We start from the raw sequence: 20,387 nt of genomic DNA on the forward strand, positions 1-20,387 counted from the left end.
AGGTCAAATCCGAGAATTTTGTAAACTTTTATACCCTATATTGTTGATGTAGAGGTTGAATAGGTCTTCCCAAGGAGGTCATGTTAGGTCAAATCCTCTTAGTAGAACTTGAGTAGTGATTAGATTCGACAAACTTCAAAACTATATTCTTTCACAAACTCAAAATCCTGGAAACGTAAATGTTGCCAGTTGTGTCTTGTTCTAGGCAAGAAGACATTTCTTTGATGATCAAAACACTCTTCTAGAGTAAGCCATAAAGCTTGTGGGTCCTCTTCAACAAGGTATTTAGTCTGCAGTGCATTCTGCATATGCCTTCGTATAAAAATCATAGAGGTTGCTTTATCAGCTTCGCTAGTCGGGATCGCCGTCTTTGCTTCAATGGTAGCCCTAAGACTCTTTGCTGTGAGGTGGAACTTCACATCTTAGATCCACTTAATGTAGTTTCTTTCGTAGACTTCCAAATCGGTAAAGTCCAGTTTGTCCAGATTTGACATGTTGTTGTCATAAAAGGGAACAAGATTGTGGTTAGTATTATGGAGAAAAAGTAATCCATACACAAGGCGTAGAACATTCAGGTTCTATTAGACATGTTTTGGCTTAAATTTTCATGAAAAACTATGGGTTTCATACGTGTAGTGTTTTAAGAAAACTTCAAGCTTTTATGGAACTTACTTGAAACTTCAAGTTTGAATTTTGTGAACCACAAGTTCATAGGTAAAGCAAACACAATATATACAGAATAATAATAGCAAAGCTTTTTTATTTTGCCTATTTATAACACTCTATAACCACAAAGTTCTTACCCTAACCAATTTCCATTTCCTTTGAAGCAAAATGTTTTCCATAATTTGTGATCCCTCGCCACCACAATGAAGATCTGTTACCACCATGCCTTATGTATTATGTATTCATTTCTCACTTTTTTTCTTTATATTCATTTCTCATTTTTTTCTTCTATATTCATGTTATTTATTTAACACAAATAAAAAGAACAAGACGAAATGATACATTGATCCTACTCTACTCCGATCTCTAACAAATTTTCTCTTTTAACTATTTATAATATGGAAGTTATTTTCTAGTATTAAAAAAATGAGGAAATTGTACCAATAGTCCCTCAACTTTAACCCAATTGAAGCAATGGTCATTCGATTGAAAATTCATGACCATTGATCTTTTAACTCATCAAAACGTGCAATTATAGTCCTTTTTGTCAACTCCTTTAGAACTTTTGTCAAAATAGTCACATGTCACGCACATGAGGCTAATGGCTGGTTTGGTATTGCTATGCTTTGAAAAAAATTGTTTCTACTGTGCTGTGAGAATAAGCTCAATTTTTGCTGCTTCACATTTTCAGTTTTTATTTCACCAAAAACTGTGAAAATAAGCTGTTTTTAAGTGTTTACCAAACACCTTTTTGAGCTCAGCTTTTTTTTATACTACATTTTATAAAAGCACCTTAGTACCAAATCAATAATAAATCAAGGGGCAAATATGGAAAACTAAATGAAAACAAATTGTAGCAAAGATCCTTCAACTTTAACCCAATTGGAGCAATGGTTTTTCAACTTTTACCCAATTGGAGCAATGATCATTCCAACATGAGTTATTTTGAAGGAATTCTGACGGAGTAAGAAAATGACTATATTTGCATATTTTGATGAGTTAAAGGATCAATAGTCATAAATTTTTAGTTAAGTGACCATCACTCTAATTGAGTTCCTCTTAAAAAGTATTTTTTTCCTTAAAAGAAAATTCTTTTCATATTTTAGTTTTACGTAGGGCGAAAACGGCGCCGTGCATCTTGTCATGATGGAACTCAGTACTTCGAATTTTCTAGTTTTTTATGAGCAATCATAATTCGGATCAACCGTCTCTCTCTCTCTCTCTCTCTCTCTCTCTCTCTCATTTTACTGGTCCTGAACTAAACCCGAATCACAGAGAAGCTTCTTCCTTCAGCTCAACTAAGCATACCACCATGATTTGATCCCCAAATCCGCCGGCATTAATTTACCCCCACAACCAGGTTCCTTTCTCTTCCGTTCCTCTCCGATTCCACCCGTTTCGAATCGGATCCTGATCAATTTTTATGTTTTATTCCAATTCCGATGGGCTTTTGTTTGTTTGGTTTTTGGAAATTGAAGGTGAATTTAATCTGATTCGGTTCGTTTTTGCTTACAGAGAATGGCGTGGTTCAGTGGGAAAGTCTCTTTGGGGAACTTTCCCGATCTCGCCGGGGCCGTGAATAAGCTCCAGGAGAGCGTGAAGAACATCGAGAAGAATTTCGATAGTGCCCTCGGATTCGAAGAAAGAGAGAAAGCCGAATCCGGCCATGAAGGTGGTTCTCAACCTCACACATTGTTCATATTTGTATCACTTCATTTATTATTATTATTATTTTGGTATTCTATTACATGAGAAGTATGGTATTGCTTATCCGGTTGAAATATGAGCTACATTCCATGTTTTACTAAATAAAATGGTGTCGTGGTTTGTGTTGAGCAACTTAAAACTGCTTTGCTCAACCAATCCAAAAGGAAAATAAAGACCGTTTAGAGCTTATATAGATTGCATATTTGGTTGGTAGTAAATTATGATTTCTCCCAGTGTATTTAATTGCATTGTGTTTGATGGGTTTTGTTTTTGGTTGGAAATCGTGTACGCTATAAGTGGCTAAAAGAGATTTTAAATAATAAGAATTATTCGGTAGTTATTTATGGTCTCTGATTCTCTATTTTGGACGGAAATTGAAAACGAGATGTCCTCTCTATATGTACGACAGCTTCAGGATTATGGCCTTCATCTAGTGAAAGGATTATGTCCTTTATGGGGCAACAAAATGAGGAAAGTAATGTTGAATCATCAGAGAAAGCCGAGTCTTCTGATTCTCCACCTAAGGTTGACAAATCACCTGGGGAAACTGAATCTCTACAGCTAACGTCTACTGTTGAGGATAAAGAAGGGGTCAAGGCTGAAACTTTGCAACAATCTACAACTGAACAGATGGCTGCTAAGGAGGAAAATGAAGTTGTAAAGGAAGAAAAAGATGATAACCCTGCTGCGGTTGTGGGGGAAACAAAGACTGTGATAGCAGAGTCTGAAAAATCTGAATCCGAGTCACCTTCAGTGCTGGTTGAACAACCTGAATCCACTGTTAAGAATGCTGGCCCATCCGATTCTGTTTATTCTCAAGAAGACAACAAGATTTCTGTAGCGGGACCCCCAGAAAATTCAGAATCATTGCAAGAAAAGTCAGGATTTCTTGCAGTAGATCAAGTTGAGGAAGGTAGTACTGCTCTGCTGGGTGAGGAACATTATATAGTCGATATGCATGAGAATTTGGATGAACATAAACCACAAGTAGAGAAGGATGGACATATGACACAGGTTGAAGAGAATGTTGATATGATTTCTCCAGTCAAAGCTGAGCCATCGACTGATAGTCAGCCTGGAGGTTTGGATGAGCCCTCCGTTGAGATTCATACCGTTGGTAGATTATCTACTAATCAACTACCCAGTGTGCATCATTCTGATGATGCTTCGCATACCGTTTCTGAATTGGCTTTGAAAGAGCATAATGCTGTTGTTGAGGAACCTGAAGTTGATCAACGAGCTGATGAGAATGAAGCTGACGTTAAAGAGCAGCATTTGAGCTCAGGAGAAAATGCATCTGACTCTTCAGAGGCTTTGATTGAATTGGAGAAGCTAAAGGTGGAGATGAAAATGATGGAAGCTGCATTGCAAGGTGCTGCAAGACAAGCTCAGGTACACAATGAAATCAATAGGTAGCATCTTATTCGAGAGCTTTTAATACTTTAACCATTTGTTTATTGTTGTTGTCATTTTGGTGGATAGACACTTCAGACGCTGCTACTGAACTTCTTGACTGAATCTTTTTTAATTTAGTAGTGTCATATAGTGTCGACACACACACACACACACACATATAGGGTGGTGCCATCCACACACCCCTTTTACCTTCCACTCACCCCCTGTTAATTTATTTCCTTTGATCCTCTTTAATTCATTTGAGACGACTGGAAATTGAGTGGGGTGTGTGGAAGGTAAAATGGGTGTGTGGATAGAACTACTCTATATATATAGGTTAGGATCCCGGGACACACGCTTTTGACACACGTTTTTGTGGGGCCCATTTCGTAATGTATTTCAACGATCTGAACCGTCTATCTTTTAGGTCTTCCCTCTAAGATCATATGTACCAAAAATACTCAAATCCGAACCATATAACCATTGGATTAAATTTAGTGTTACTTTGTAGAACTGTTTTCTTTTGTTTCTTCACTACACAGGAATGTCTTAATGGTTTTGGATTTGCCTAATTTTTTGCAAGGATGATCTATGATGTACTAAAATATAGTTGGTTTGATCGTTGACACTCATTAAAAAGTGGGCTCTACAAAATGTGTGTCAAAAGCATGTGTCCCCGGATCCAAACCCTATATATTTATACATGTTTATGAAAGTTGGATAGTTAACCTGATCACCTTGTACTTTTAGCTACGTGTCTGTGTTGCTTTAGGGAAAAAGAAACATTACCTAATTCTGTATATGGGAACTAGATAAGGTACCTAAAATATGAAAAACAATAGTAAAATTTCTAATGTTGTCTATCCTCTGTGGTTCTCTTGGCGTGCATTTATGTTTCATTGTTCATGTTCATTTCATTATTTGTCTTCTGTTATGACATCTATATTTTATTCCTTTTCCAGGCAAAAGCTGATGAGATTGCAAAGTTTATGAACGAAAATGAGCAATTAAAAGCTGCAATTGAGGATTTGAAGGTATATGTATTTGTAAATTTTTATTCTTTACGATTGGGTAGATTTGATAATTACTGTTCCTGTATGCTTGTGCTTTGATTTGTTCAGACTTGGTTTATAATGCACTTGTATTCGCTACCATCTTCCATATATACCCTTCTCTTCACATTTAGTTTGGCTGCAACTATGGGCAATTAGGGAAATTCCCACAAAGAGGCAGTTTGCCCCCGTGGCTTGTCACTGAAGCATTTATTGAAAAATGATGGGCGAAATTGTATCAGCCACATTATGCTAATTCTTCTTATCATTACTTATGTTGATTTATTATTTTAAAATTAAATGCATTATTCTTTCAATTATGGTTTATTTATTTTTATGTAAATGAAACTTAAAAGCATATATTTATTTTGATTGTTCATTTTGTGTATTGGGAGGCATTCATGATGCTTTATCACTTTCAGTGTAATTATCATGTTATGGATTTATAACTTACCAGTTTTTACATACAATCTCATGGTTGTCCTTATTTATATGTTTGATGTTTGGACAAACTTCTGGTCTTTCTTGAAACCAACCATGGCTGACTGGTTCACCTTGTCATGATCAATTTATTATTTTCCCCCTTGAATTGCTTTATCAGCCTTGCAACAATTATAATAAAGTACTTGTTATAGTTTTTGATGGCAAGTGCCTTCGCCCATGAGCGGTAGGTCTCGGGTTCGAGACTTGGGAGCAGCCTCTCCATAAATGGGGGTAAGGCTAGCCGACATTCACCTCTCCCAGACCCTGCGTAAAGCGGGAGCCTTGTGCACTGGGTACGACCTTTTTTTACTTGTTATAGTTTTTCACATTTTTTAACTGGTGAAAGTAATTGAACAGAGAAAATCCAGTGATGCAGAAGTTGAGTCTCTGCGAGAGGAATATCATCAAAGGGTTGCAACACTTGAAAGGAAGGTAGGTCTTCTCATGAGTTCTTGTTTATAGTTGTCCTGGGATTGATCTAAGAGTTAACTGTGCCCTTCATGTTTTTGATGATATGCTAACTTGGCTTTTGTATTGTTTGTTTAAAATTTTGGATTGATCCTTTTTTTCTCCATTGTATGATTGCAGGTTTATGCTCTTACTAAGGAAAGGGACACGCTTCGGCGGGAACAGAATAAGAAAAGTGACGCTGCTGCTCTTCTGAAGGAAAAGGATGAAATAATTAATCAAGTTATGGCTGAAGGTATAGATATTATTTTCCCTCCATATTTGGTTCATTTTACTACACGTTATATATATTTCTTGACAAAAATGTATTGGAAATATTTATTTTTTGTTTAATATATATGAAGCTATTTTGTTTATGTTTAGGTATAAATGTTTCCTTGTTAGTTCCCAGATTTGTCAACAACTTATAGCAGTCTGTTAAGTTTTCTTGTACAAGATGGAAATTTATGGTGGTCTTTGTCAAAGAAAAAATAATTGTTAAGTATTCTGGGGAACTGATAATACTCCGGTTCGTATACTTGGTTAAGGTTGCTGCATTGGTTATTATGAAAATTTTTAGTTTTTCCAATGATTTACAGTTGCTTTCATGATATTTCTTGAGTAAGATTGGTAAAGTACAGTTTTCAATAATTTTTCTTTTCTTAGTTAGATATTGCTCCATGGATGACTTGATCTGTGTCGGTAGAACAAACAAATTACAAAGTTGTAAGGATGTGAAGGGCGACTTGGCTTTAGTTTAGGGTAGGTATCATAATACATCGGTTTACAGTTGCTTTCATGATTGCCTCAAGTAAGTTTGGTGAAGTACAGCTTTCAGTCATTTTTCTGTTCTTAGTTAAATATGGCTCCATTCTATGTTGATGGAGCAAGCAAATAACAAAGTTGTGAAGGATGAGGGGGGCCACTTCGCTTTAGGGTAGGGTAGGAAATGATTGCATAAAATGTAGACAAAGAGCAAATGACAAATCAGACATTAAGTAGGCTTGGGTTAGAAAGATTGTGAATCATTGCAACATTGATTGAAAGGCTAAAATGAATTTGTCCTTGGAGCATTAAGAATTTTTACTGAACTGACTTTTTCTGGAGTCTTTAAGAACATCTCTCTCTCTCTCTCTCTCTCTCTATATATATATATATGTGTGTGTGTGTGTGTGTGTGTGTGTGTGTGTGTGTGTGAATCTTTGCATCATATATGTGCGACATATTATATGTGTAATTCCTGATATTGTGTGTTATCTGCTGAACCAGAGGACTTCTGACTAGATTTTATATTTCAATCATTATGAAATTCTTTCATATATGCATTCTTACGTACCAGGCGAAGAGCTATCAAAAAAGCAGGCTGCTCAAGAAGCTCAAATTAGGAAATTAAGGGCTCAGGTATGACAGCATGTCTACTTATTGTCTGATTGGTCATTCTTTTATCCTTCATTTCTAGCTATTCTTATCCTTTTCTACTGAATACTAGATCAGAGAGTTTGAAGAAGAGAAGAAAGGGCTGAGTACTAAACTTCAGGTAATTCAAGTTAGCATCCTTAACTAAACTTCAGGTAATTCAAGTTAGCATCCTTAAAATTGTGGTTCTCTGATTTAATTGTTCAAAGTAAACTCTTTTAGTCATCATAAAGTTTGAAATTGCATTGATGCTATGCTATGAAACTTAAATTGGTCAGCCCTTGTTTTTCTTTCAAAGCTGCAAGGTTGAAACAATCAACTATTTACAAAGGAACGTTATTTTTCTAATTCTTATGTTTATATGGTATTATACATATGGATAATGAGTTTGCATCTAGTGAATTGGTTTTCATTATTTCGTGAAAATGGCTGTCATTAGTAATATGTATGTGGTTCTTCCTTCAGGTTGAAGAGAATAAAGTAGAGAGCATTAAGAGGGACAAGATGGCTACAGAAAAGTTGCTGCAGGAGACCATTGAAAAGCACCAAATGGAACTTGCATCACAGAAAGAGTATTATACTAATGCTTTGGCTGCTGCCAAGGAGGCAGAAGCTTTGGCCGAGGCACGTGCCAACGATGAAGCCAGATCGGAACTAGAGAGGCGTCTAAAAGAGGCTGAGGAACGTGAGGCTTTGCTAGTTCAGGCACTTGAAGAATTGCGGCAGACTCTAACTAGAAAGGAGCAGCAGGTTTTTGATTTGTCTATTGTCATTGTTGGTTTAAGCTGACCTACCGAAATTCGTTGCTTAAGTTATGTGTACATATATTTTCAGGCAGTATTTAGAGAAGACATGCTTCTCCGTGACATTGAGGATCTTCAGAAACGTTATCAAGTACGTAAAGCTTCCTTTGATTATCATTCACTTTTCTTCTTATATATTTTTTTAGCTCCAAGTGTTGCAAATATATTGCAATTTATTTTATTTCTGTTGTTTTTTTTTTCTAGGCAAGTGAGCGCCGATGTGAGGAGTTGATTACCCAAGTACCGGAATCTACCAGGCCTCTTCTTAGGCAGATTGAAGCTATGCAGGTGAAGGAAGAGTTGAATGCTTCTTTGGGACATATTCTGAGGATTTTAATGCACTTTGGATGCTGGTCTTTAATTTGCTTGAGTCAGGATGGAGTTTGATTACAGTCTTGACTCTTGTTTGTTTCCTTGGTAACAGGAAACAAATTCAAGAAGGGCAGAAGCTTGGGCAGCTGTTGAGAGGTCTCTTAACTCTCGACTCCAGGTTTGTGGAATGTCTTAACAAGTTATGATTTAGAATTTGAAATATGCATATGTCATTTATCTTTAGTGCTTCTACAGGAAGCAGAGGCCAAAGCTGCAGCTGCTGAGGAAAGAGAACGATCTGTTAATGAGCGCTTGTCTCAAACGTTATCTAGAATTAACGTCCTTGAGGCTCAGGTTGGATTTCTATGGGTTGTATCACTGAGAATTCTCAGTTTTTTGTTATCAATTCACTAACTTATACCAGAAATATATCTCAGATTTCCTGTCTTAGAGCTGAGCAATCCCAGTTAAGTAAGTCTGTTGAAAAGGAGAGACAAAGAGCAGCTGAAAATAGGCAGGAGTACCTTGCAGCAAAGGAGGAAGCTGACACTCAAGAAGGCCGTGCAAACCAGCTTGAAGAAGAAATTAGGGAACTCAGGCGAAAACATAAGCAAGATTTACAAGATGCATTGATGCATAGGGAACTGCTACAGCAGGTGATACTTCTTGGTTCATTGATAATTATTTTATATCAATTCTATGAAAGTGGCCTTGCTTCTGATATTTATGTCTGATTGTTAAGTGAAATTGCTCCTTTAATATTTGTAATAGCAAGAGTTGATGGATGTATCTAAATTCTAAATGAGGAGTAAGGCAACTGAAAGGAAATTGTTGAACCATATGTGCTTAAATTGTTTAGAGAACTCTCATTGTTTTGGTTTGATTGATTCCTCTCCTAGTCGCAATCTTTTGATCTTGACAGTAAGAAACAGCATCCATTAACGAAAAGCATCCGGTACTGTTCACTTTAACGACAAACCACATTTTTACACTAAAAAGTCAATCCTGGTACTATTCACTTTACCCTTTATTTTGTCCTTATCATTAAAACTCAAAGTTTTCAAGCCCTTTTCATTAGTTTTCCTTAAAAAAAAAGGCATTACGAAACAGGAACTTCTCCTGATAGTGTTAGACATAGTCTATTGTTATTACTATTCTCTTTTCGGTTACTAAGTTATGATTAGTATTTCATATTAGATGCAAACTCCCATTGTATCGGTTTGATTGATTCCTTTCCTCGGTCACAATCTTTTATTCTTTACAGTAAGAAACAGAATTCACTAAAATAGGCAGTAAGAAACAGGAACTTTATCTGATAGTGTTAGAAGTAGTCTATTATTATTACTATTGGGCGTTTGTTTGCCCTCACTAAGTGGGACTGGACTGGACTGGGCTAGCTGTTAGTCCAATACTGTGTTTGTTCCATGCTGGGACTAACATTAATGAGACTAAAGGGGACTAGCATGGACAAAACCCTTCACTAAGAGGTCTTAGCGAGACCCCCCAATAACCATGGGACTAGCTAAGACTATCCTCTCTCGTCCTCGTCATGCTCAACAACCACTCCCGATAGACTCCTCGTCATCTCCGGTCACCTAGATCATAATAAAATATTAATAATTTATATATTAAATAATATAATATTAGAATTTATTATTATCCAGCTTCTTAGTCCAACACTGCACCAAACGCTTCACTAAGTTAGTCCAGCTTAGTCTAGTCTAAGCCAGTCCAGCTTAGTCCTTGAAGCTAGTCCAGTCCGAGATAGTCCAGCGCAACAAACGCCCAGTATTTTCTTTTCGTTTACAGATTATGATTAGTATTTCATATTAGATGCAGCAAAGAAGTTATTCATACTATATAGACAAAAGCCGTTGATCTAAAACTTATATGAGCATACAAAATTGAGTTCCTTATTCAGTATACGATATTAGTGATCATTAGCTTCCCTGACTTAGGCTTTTGATTTTGACAGGAGGTAGAAAGGGAGAAAGCTGCTAAGTTAGAGTTGGAAAAGACAGCTCGTGTCCGCTCTGCTACTGTATCTGAACAGACTACTATAACAAGGCACAATTCGGCTTTAGAGAATGGTGTGATTTGGTTTGTGTAAATTATGTTACATCTGTCAATTGTCTGTCGGCTATGGTATAATTTTGTAACGTTTTACAGGAAGCTTGAGCCGAAAACTCTCAAGTGCTAGCAGCCTGGGGAGTATGGAGGAAAGCTATTTTCTGCAAGCATCTTTGGACTCATCCGATGGTTTCTCTGAGAGGAGAAATGCTGGAGAGGCAACTATGAGTCCGTACTATATGAAGAGTATGACACCTAGTGCTTTTGAAGCTTCTCTTCGTCAGAAGGAGGGTGAACTTGCATCTTACATGTCTCGTTTGGTGTGTATTAATTTCCAAGCTCCTCATATACAATAATGCCACTGAGAACTACATCGCATTTATAGTATTGTTTGCTATTATAACTAATATTCCAGATTAATTTAGGCGTTACACCTTAAAAAAACAAAATACCAAATGAACTAGCATGGACTCTTAAGTTCCCTAGAAAATGTTTATTACTGTGCTTTTGTCTAATATGTTTTTCTTCAATGTTACTTCAGGCATCCATGGAATCTATTCGTGATTCTCTTGCTGAGGAGTTAGTCAAAATGACAGAACAGGTGAGTTTGAATCTGTAATAAATATTGTGCAGAGGTTTCTTGCTTGTAACTGAGCTTGAGATTGATTATGTTGCTGCAGTGTGAAAAGTTACGGGCAGAGGCTGGCATGTTGCCTGGTATGCGAGCAGAGCTAGAGGCACTAAGGAGACGGCACTCTGCTGCACTGGAGCTAATGGGCGAACGTGATGAGGAGGTACAATTAAGTTTCAATTTTTTTACCTATAAATTTTGATGCTCAGCCTCGTTAAAATTCCTTTAAGACTTGAAAATGTAGCTAATGTGTGCATTGACGGGTTAATAATCTTTCTTGAGGTGTTAGCTTTATCCAATATAGCAGCAGCTGAATTTCCTGAATTATGATGTGGATTTAGTGATCCAAAACTCCTAGGTGATAGAACTCTGAATTCCTAATGTTTAGATAAGGAGTCATACATAAGCCATAAAAAGTTGGTGTCTTAAAACCAATTCACCATTTCACATGCAATTTTTTCGGTTTATAAACTGTTATTATTATCATTTAGCTTCCCTAAAACTGTAGATCAATGATATTCAATGGACACCTCTCTGCCTTCCAAAGTTACCGTATTGGCATGGAGAATGAATAGGGAAGCAGTTTATTGGTCTCCTGTGGTGCTGTAATATGATTATGTTATGTGTGTGTATACTCACTCTCTCTCTCTCTCTCTCTCTCTCTCTCTCTCTCTCTCTCTCTCTCTCTCTCTCTCTCTCTTGTTTTCAATGTTTATAGATTGGATGGTAACTAGAAGAGAGACAGCATGAGTCTGAGAGTGCTAAATTTTAGCTCTAGTCGTTTTTTTTTCTGTTCACTTTTAATCTATTCCTACTTATGCTGCTTCTGTTTTACTCTCTAACATTTTATTAAACAGAGAAGTTAAGGTAGCCTCCTTTGACAAACTTAATTGAGTCGAGACTTGTGCTGTATAACTTGGAGAACGAAAAGAAAAAAAAGGTTTAGATTGGATAGATGGAGGCTTTATTTAATCTACCATCGTATTTGTTTGTATGCTATTTTTCTTTGTCTAGAGAAACCCCTTTCAATTTTTAGTATTTGAAATATTCGATAACAGTCCACATGAACCATTTTCCTTAAGCATGTATGACTAGTTGCACCAAAGTGAAGATTTCCCTATTCCCATTCCTTAATTATCATTTTCCAATTATTCTGTTTATCTACTTTTAATTTGGGGAGCATGAAAATTGACTCTACGGCTAGTCCTGATTTTAAAGTGGCTGCATGTGTAGCTGGAGGAGCTTCGTGCGGATATTGTGGACTTGAAGGAGATGTATAGAGAGCAAGTGAACTTGCTTGTCAACAAGGTAATATTTTGCTCATTGAAGTCCAATTTTTCTCCACCTAAAAAACTCACGATTTTCCGTCTCTAACGTTATGCAACTATATATGGCCTCGTATATCTACAGATCCAGATAATGAGTTCATCGGTTGGAGCCTAGCCGGTATGTTATAGTGCTCGTCTACTAATTCATGATCTTCATGATATATACAATACACAATGGGTAAAAATGGGAATGGAATTGTCTGTTCAAAGATGTATTCGTGGGTTCCGGGTCTCCTAAACTTTGTTTTGGTCTGAGAGTTTGGTAGCAACAACTGAAATGGTATTTACCCAACCGCGCTTGTAAGTAAAACATGTATGTAATTCAAGGGGGGAATTGTTGTATAGCATGAATTCTGCTGTCAGAAGTTTTGTGTTACTGTGTTTTACCTACAAATAATATGAATTCACATTTATTTTTTATCCCTCTTTTGCTATGGCATAGGCATGGTTGTGTCGCATGAACTTCCTAGTATTTTACGGCTGTTTATTCCCACCTAGCATTTATGCTTTTCCTCAAGCAAAAGTTTGAGCTCCGATCCCATGTCCGTGTGAGTTTGGGCCTTTTGAAAAATGATCCCGTTACGTTATATGAGTTGTCAAGTTTGGGCCGCTACACGAGCATGTAAAATCTTTCTCATCACAATTTTCATTTTTTTTTTGGTTTACATTTTTTGAAAACTGAAACTTGTCGGGTAATAACTTTTAGTTTTTAGTTCTAAAAAAATATATGAAAATTGAAAGTTAAATTTTGAAAACTCAAAAAGTAGCTTTTAGTTTATTTGAAAACAAAAAGTAACCATTAAATAAGTTTTTAGTCATCAATTTCAAAAATAGAATGAAAAATTAAAATGAAATAATTATCAAATAAGTCATTTTTCGCAACGTACGTGTTACGCACAAGTCACAATTCATGAGTTGTAATATGTGTGCAGCAATGCATATTGGTATGTTATGATTTGCAGATGCCAACCACGTAATAATAATAGTTGTTGATCCAAAAATAAATATATAAACAAGTAATATTATTATTGCAACTTACCAACCACCGAAAGTCTTTGTCCATCACTAGAGTGAGTCTAAAAGTATTCCCATATGGGCAAATTTCAATGATGCCACCAAGGTTTTCTAACTACATCAACCAACATCCCAACGTTATAATAACCTTATCATAATTAGTTAATGTCCTAAGTAGCGTTCTAACATTCTTTCCATTTGGACTTTCATACTTCTGTTCCTAAGATAACGTTAAAATTGAACTAATTCCTTAATGATTGTATGAGTCAATTCAAATTTACTATTTTTTTCCGTATCTACATGAACGATTCTAAATAGTAGAATTTCAAAGAACTTTGTGCTCAACTTCGCACAAGCACCCTAAAATCACATCTCCCAAAACTACTCACGTATGATAAACTCATGAACAGAAGTACAAGTTGTCGAGCCTTTGTTTTTGCTCCATCAACCAGGAAATACTTGAATAATCAAGCTCTCTATTGATCAAGTCAGTAATGAAGAATTAGTACTTCGGTAGTTGGTTGCTTGTGTGAAGTGTCGACATGCTATTGGTCGAACTAGAGTTGTCTGTCACCTGCGATACACAAGTTCCATATGATCCGCACTGCATAGGTGTTGATCTCACGAGCTTTCATTGGTAAATCTCTCTCTTTGCGTAATAGCTAAACCAGCGATACCATGTGCGATTCAACTGAAATTTCAAAGTTAATTAAATTAAGGGTTTATAAAAGGGAATTTTAACGAAAAGCTCTCAATATTGTTCATTTTAACGAAAAATCACATTTTTATACTAAAAAGTCAATCCTGGTATTATTACTTTACCCTTTATTTTGACTTTATCGTTAAAACTCAAAGTTTTTAAGTTATTTTCTTTAGTTTTCATTTTATAAAAACGTTGATTTCTTAGACCTTGCATATTTAAAAGTTACAAAACTCTGCTCTAGCAATTGTTAAATTAAAGTTTATAAACACAGCAATAAGGGCGCTGATTGCGACTCTCTAATAAACAAAAAAAATATGAGAGGTTTTGGTTTCGATGTTCTGAGCTGGCGAGTCTGATTGCCTATGGCCAAGGACAGATTGAAATTCTCCTTAACTTTTTAGGTCTGGAAGAAGTGAATAATCGTGGCTTACCACTAGTTTTCCCCCTTTATACAAAAAAAAAAGTAAAATAAAAAGCACTTGACACATACACCCCAAGCATACATTAGCATTGGGCCGTGTGTCCCCTCGCTCTCTCTATCGAGAAATTTTTCCTCTTTAATCTCTCCCAATACGAGAAAATTTTCCTCTCTAATCTCTCCCAGTATGAGAAATTTTTAATTGTGACGAGTATACGGATGGTACACCACGTGTTTTTATGCAAATGGTGGAAAATTTTAATTTTTAAGTTATTAACCTTTTAACACATATAATTCACCATTTAGACTAACTCCAATGATAGGCTAAAAGCCAAATTTCTCCATTTATTCCCCCCCCCCAAAACACCACCCAACCCATGCTAAAACATTGGGCTAAAAGCCAAATGCCAAAGTTGGGCCCAAATTCCCCCTCGTGCGAGTGGACTCGCTGACACTTGGGCCAATCTCGGCCCGCCCACGCTCTAACGCGCCCCCACGTGGTTGGCTTGCAAGGCTTTCCCGACAAGGGTGGGCCCCATTGTCAGTTGTGTGTCGGCGAACATCATCATCCCAACGACTATAATTTTAATCCAAGGGCTGGGCTTTAAGGACTATTGGTTGATCCAATGGTCCAGATTCAAATTTAATTTTTTAGAATATGTTATTTTAAAATACATTGAATTCAACGGCTGAGATTGAATATAATCAAATCTAACAGTAAAAAAAAGATCTAACGGTCCAAATTTAAATCCAAAGGCTAAAATAATTAAAAATATATATTTAACTCAAAATTCACCCAAAAACTCTATAAATATCTATGTATTTGTTCAAACATCCACACAAAACTCAATTTTCTCCTACAATTCTTCCAATTTATCTTTCTACCATTTCTTTCCATTTCCAAATTGTTCAACATGGCAAGAGAGCATATTAGAGGTCATAATTAGACCTGTTAGGAAGATGTTGCTTTATGCTTGGCATGAGTTTCTGTTAGCGAAGATGGTGCAGTTGGCACAAATCAAAATAAGAAGGTTTTGTGGGATAAAATCATTGCAAAGTTTCAAGAAAACTGCAATGGCGGCGGGCGGGATGGTGATGGTGTTTATGATCGATGGAAGACTATCAACAAAGCATGCACTTTATGGAAAGGAAGCTTGGAGAGAGTCATGGTTGGCATAGCAATGAGTGCCACAGAAATTGTGAGTTTTGTTGTTGATATTTTATTTGTCATGTACATAATATTATTTTGCAACTAATTATGTTTATGTATTTTTTGCATAGGATGACAAAGCAATGAAAATTTACAAGACAAGAGTAACACAGGGTTGACAAAGCAACGGTTGGTGAATTGAAAGTTAGCTCAGGGTTGAAAGATTGGTGAAAGTTGAAGGCTTGTTTTGTGGAAAATTTAGTGATTTTTCAATATTTATCGGAATTTAAATATTTTTAGATTAAAATGTTCATAAAATTAATTTACGATAATTTACATATTTATTTATTTTTTAAAATTTAATTTAAGAAAAAAAAATAGTCTAAGTTCATTCTTTAATAATCCCGAGCTAAAATTTTAGGTCAAAAGGATTGGAACAGAAAAGCTGTTTCTGGGCTAAAAACTAAGGGCCTGTTTGGTATTGGATTTGAGTCCAAAGTTTTTAACTCAAAAACAATTTTTAAGTTTTAATGTAAAAAAACCTGTTTGGTAAGCCTATTTTGCAAAACTGAACTAAAAAAAATTTAAAAACAACCCATTATAATTTGAAAACAACAAAAGTCAGGTTTTAGGGTTTTTGTTTTCACGAATTCATATCCCTGCGTTGCGACTCGCGATGGAGGTCTGAGACCTGCGCTACGCAAACCACTCCTTGCGCCTCACTAACGACGAACGACCAAGAGATTCCGGCCAATAGGGTGAAGGTTCCGGTGAATAACTTTAAGCCTCGAATCTCTGAGTGCTTGATTGGGGACAAAATTGGGCCATTCTCTTCACTGCAAGAAACGACCAAGGTAATGAGTCTGTCTTTTACTGTTTTGTTTTGTGCCTTTGAAAATGGAGGAAATGATGTGAAAGTTGATTCATGTGTTTTGTTTGTTGGGTTGTCAAAAATTGAGTTTATCTATCTAATTGGTATGATTCATTTGTGTACTGTGTGTATATATTACCCTAACTGAGCTCGATCAAGCTCATAGCTTGGTAATTAATCTGAAAACTCTTCTATTTATGTTTTCTGATGTGCCAATGAGGATTGATTTGTGAATTGAATTTGTTGTGATGTGGGTTTTCTCCGATTTGGGATATTTCAGTCATACTGTCATTTTTGTGGACTGAATTTGTTGTCAAGTCTAACTGATTTTGGGTTGAATGAGATGTTACTTAAGGTTCGATTACTGTTTTCGAATGTAACTTATAATCATGTGGCTCTTCTTGTGTTGTGTTTATCATGAAAGGATTTAATGCTAACCCGGTACCATTGCATAGATTGATTTGGTGTTGTGACTTTAGGGGCAAACATTTCCATGCCAACCCTTTTCTAGATGTTTTTCATGTGTTGTTGAGTATCATATTTGTTCATAGACTTAATCTGGTTATGTGAAGTTGAATCTATTTCAACTTTGCCTAAGTTACTTGAGGTGGAGTAGCCTCATACTGTTTTCTCTGATCTGGAATATTTCAATCATAATTGCCCCCTCAATTTAGTATGTTATGTTGTTTGGAAACAATCCTATTTGCCCTTTAATTTCTTGACTTTTTGCAACGAGGTGCACAACTTCTAAAACTAGGGGATTTTGAAGCCTTTCCTTTTTGTTTCCTTTCATGATTCTAGTTCAAGACTGTTACGTATTATACCATGTGTTATTTGCGATATTAGGATTAAGTCGATCAACATTTCAATGCATAGGGAGAAGTGCATGAAAGAGAACATTTTAAGTATTAAAACGTCCAAGGAAGCAAACCTTAAATTCAATATCTCCTTGTGTTATTTGCGATATTAGGATAAAAAATGCACGATTACATTACATGAAGAGTGATGAAAAGGTCGTGAGAAAAACTACGTTATATTTGTAAAATCTTACAAATAAGATCTCCTTCACCTGAAGTTTGATTACTTACTGTCACTCTTTGAGTTAGTAGCAAGTTCTGTTAGAAAAGATCAAAAAGTGATATCTTTTCTACCATGTTTCTTTCTAATTGTAGTTGTTTCTATGTGAACCAGTGCATCCATAGTCTGCTTAGAAATTTTGGCTTTAAGTATTGACATCACAATATTTTGATTCATGTGTAGTTTTATATTGTTTTTGTGTTTTGTACATTCATACCTTAAGTTTTAATATTATACTTTAGCATTAACATTCGTAAGTGAATGTAGCTTTTAGCTTTGTATTAATTTTTTATATTTCTGTTTACATTGTTCTAGTACGTGTCTGAAAGATGTCAAATAAAGACTTTGAAAATGACCTTAATGATAAAGCTAATTGGCCAAAACCTATTGAAGACTACGTTATTAGTTTGTTGTATGAAGAGACAAAAAAAGGCTTGCAAACCAACACTTTAGAAAAGAATCAATGGGATGCGATTGACATGAAGTTGTTTGACAAATATGGTAAGAGATACACTCGTGAAAAATTGAAGCAAAAATATAATCGGTTGCGAAAAATTCACCGTGAGTTTGCCAAGCTTGTTAATCATACTGGGATGGGTTGAGGCCTTGTTGCAAACACTGTTCAAGCATCTGATGAAGTTTGGTCAACTTATATTAAGGTATTTATTGCATTATATAATGTATTTTCTTTATAGATATGCATTATATAATATTATTTTCTAAGTGTGGTCAACCTATTTTAAAATTTTACAGAAAAACAAGTTTGCTATCCGTTTCAGTAGCAAATGTTGTTCTCATTATGAGGTGCTTGGACAGATTTTCAATAATACCACTGCTACTGGTCAAATGCAACATGCATCCACCAATTCTCCTCCAAATTCTGATTCTGAGAGAGAGTTAGAAGCTGGATTTCTTACCACTGGTGCACACATTAGAAAAAGCACCGAAAGTGGTTCAAAGGCTTTTAGTGAGGGACATGAAGGAACCAGTACCAAGCGTTGTGCTCTTTTCCCTCCAAGTGATCTTTCCTCAAAGTCAAAGTCATCCAAGTCAACCAAAATGGACGAAGCTCTTGTAGCTTGGGTAAAGTCACTTGATGCCAAGACTGAGGCTACATTGGAAAAGGTTAAGCGTAAAAGAGAGAAGGAAGTATCCTCCCCATTGAGAGAGTTAAGTACCATTGAAGATTGTATGGAAGTACTTGAGGGCATGGAAGATGTTGATGATATCGCTTATTTGAAAGCTTTGGAGAAGTTCACTAACTCGGATTGGAGGAGGATGTTTATGAAGATGTCTGAATCGAGGAAAAAATTATGGCTCAATAGTCTAAAATGAATAGTTATAGCCCTAGTAAGAAAGCTCAATGGTCCAAGTTGGTTGTTAGTTAGTGTGTTGGTAATATGATGAATAGTAAGACTATGGATATGTTTTTGTGTTTAGTATTGAGATCTTTTGTTTTATGATGAACTATAATTAAATGAGTATGGAAATGACTTGTGTTGGTAATATGATTAATGTTATGTTATTATCATATAGTATTGTCTTGTCACTTTGTTTAGCTATTAATTACTTGATAGTTGTAAAATATAATTATTTGTTTGTCTATATAGGATGGATTCAAATGAAGTGGACAAAAATGGTTCAAGTTCAGAAAGTGATTCATCATCTGATTTGGATGATTCACTTGGAGAGTTGCTTTTAGTTACAAGATTATATGATCATTACTCACGTTTAAATAAAGAGCCATGCATGACTTCACATTTTTTCAGGCCGCCAATATGTGATAGATTTATTGAATGGACATCCACATAGGTTATTTGATATTATAAGGATAGATAAAAACACGTTCAGGAATTTGTGCTCAACATTGAGAGAATTGAACTTTCTACAAGATGATAGATCAGTTTGTGTGGAAGAGGCCGTATGCATGTTCTTGTTTACTATCAGTCATACAATCCGCAACAGAGTAATTGCTGAAACTTTTCAACATTCTAAAGAGACTGTGCCAAGACAATTTAACCGAGGTCTCAAAGCAATATGTCGACTTGGTACTCGTATAATTCAACCTCCAAATATGGATGCGACACCTTCTGAGATTTTGGGAAATCCGAAGTACGATCCATAGTTTCAGGTAATATATTTATAAAGTACATTTTATTATTTAGTTAGATCATGACTATTATTTTTCTACAGTACCTAGAAAGATACATGTTTAAAGCTCTAGAATAACAACTTAGGTTGAAGTAAACTATATTTTGTGTACTAACATGTTATGAATTGAATTATAAAATGGTAGAATTGCATTGGCGCTATTGATGGAACACATATCAGTGCATGGGCTCCTTAATCAAAACAAATTTCATACTGAGGTAGAAAAGTTAGTGTGACACAAAATATTATGTTGGCATGTTCATTTGACATGATGTTCACATATGTCTACACCGGATGGGAAGGAACGTCTAATGACTCGAGAGTGTTGTTGAATGCAATAACAAGAGAAGAGAATAGGTTTCCAATGCCAAAAGAAGGTACGAAGTCATTGAAACATATCAAATTACTTGTAATTTTTTTCTTATTGTATTTTGTTCAAGTGAAATAATTATATGCATTGTTCTTGGAATAGGTAAATATTATGTTGTTGATTCCGGCTATGCCAACATGAGTGGGTTTCTTGCACCATATCGCAAAGTGCGTTATCACTTGCGTGATTTTAGAGGAAGAGGTTAACGTATAAGAGGAGCAATGGAATTGTTCGACTTTAGGCACTCATCACTACGTAATGTTGTTGGATGATGCATTGGAGTGCTTAAGAATCGTTTTCCTATTCTAAAGTTGATGCCAAAT

The 20,387-nt window shown here is 35.8% G+C and overlaps 1 protein-coding gene across 1 annotated transcript; it reads left to right on the plus strand.

Annotated features, from left to right (window-relative positions):
- The first annotated feature begins 1,754 nt into the window (after positions 1-1,754).
- On the plus strand, positions 1,755-12,730 carry LOC103443788 (golgin candidate 5-like). The gene is made up of 20 exons (XM_070804571.1): positions 1,755-2,026; positions 2,182-2,338; positions 2,783-3,765; positions 4,731-4,802; positions 5,661-5,735; positions 5,892-6,006; positions 7,090-7,151; positions 7,240-7,287; positions 7,632-7,916; positions 8,001-8,060; positions 8,174-8,257; positions 8,394-8,459; positions 8,537-8,635; positions 8,719-8,937; positions 10,257-10,371; positions 10,451-10,671; positions 10,893-10,952; positions 11,032-11,145; positions 12,216-12,290; positions 12,393-12,730. The coding sequence occupies exons 2-20, from the start codon at positions 2,185-2,187 to the stop codon at positions 12,423-12,425; spliced, it is 2,940 nt and encodes a 979-aa protein (XP_070660672.1). The 5' UTR covers positions 1,755-2,026; positions 2,182-2,184; the 3' UTR covers positions 12,426-12,730.
- The last annotated feature ends 7,657 nt before the right edge of the window (positions 12,731-20,387 follow it).

This window comes from Malus domestica, chromosome 09 (assembly GCF_042453785.1).
Source record: "Malus domestica chromosome 09, GDT2T_hap1".
In the NCBI taxonomy this organism is placed as follows: Eukaryota; Viridiplantae; Streptophyta; class Magnoliopsida; order Rosales; family Rosaceae; genus Malus; species Malus domestica.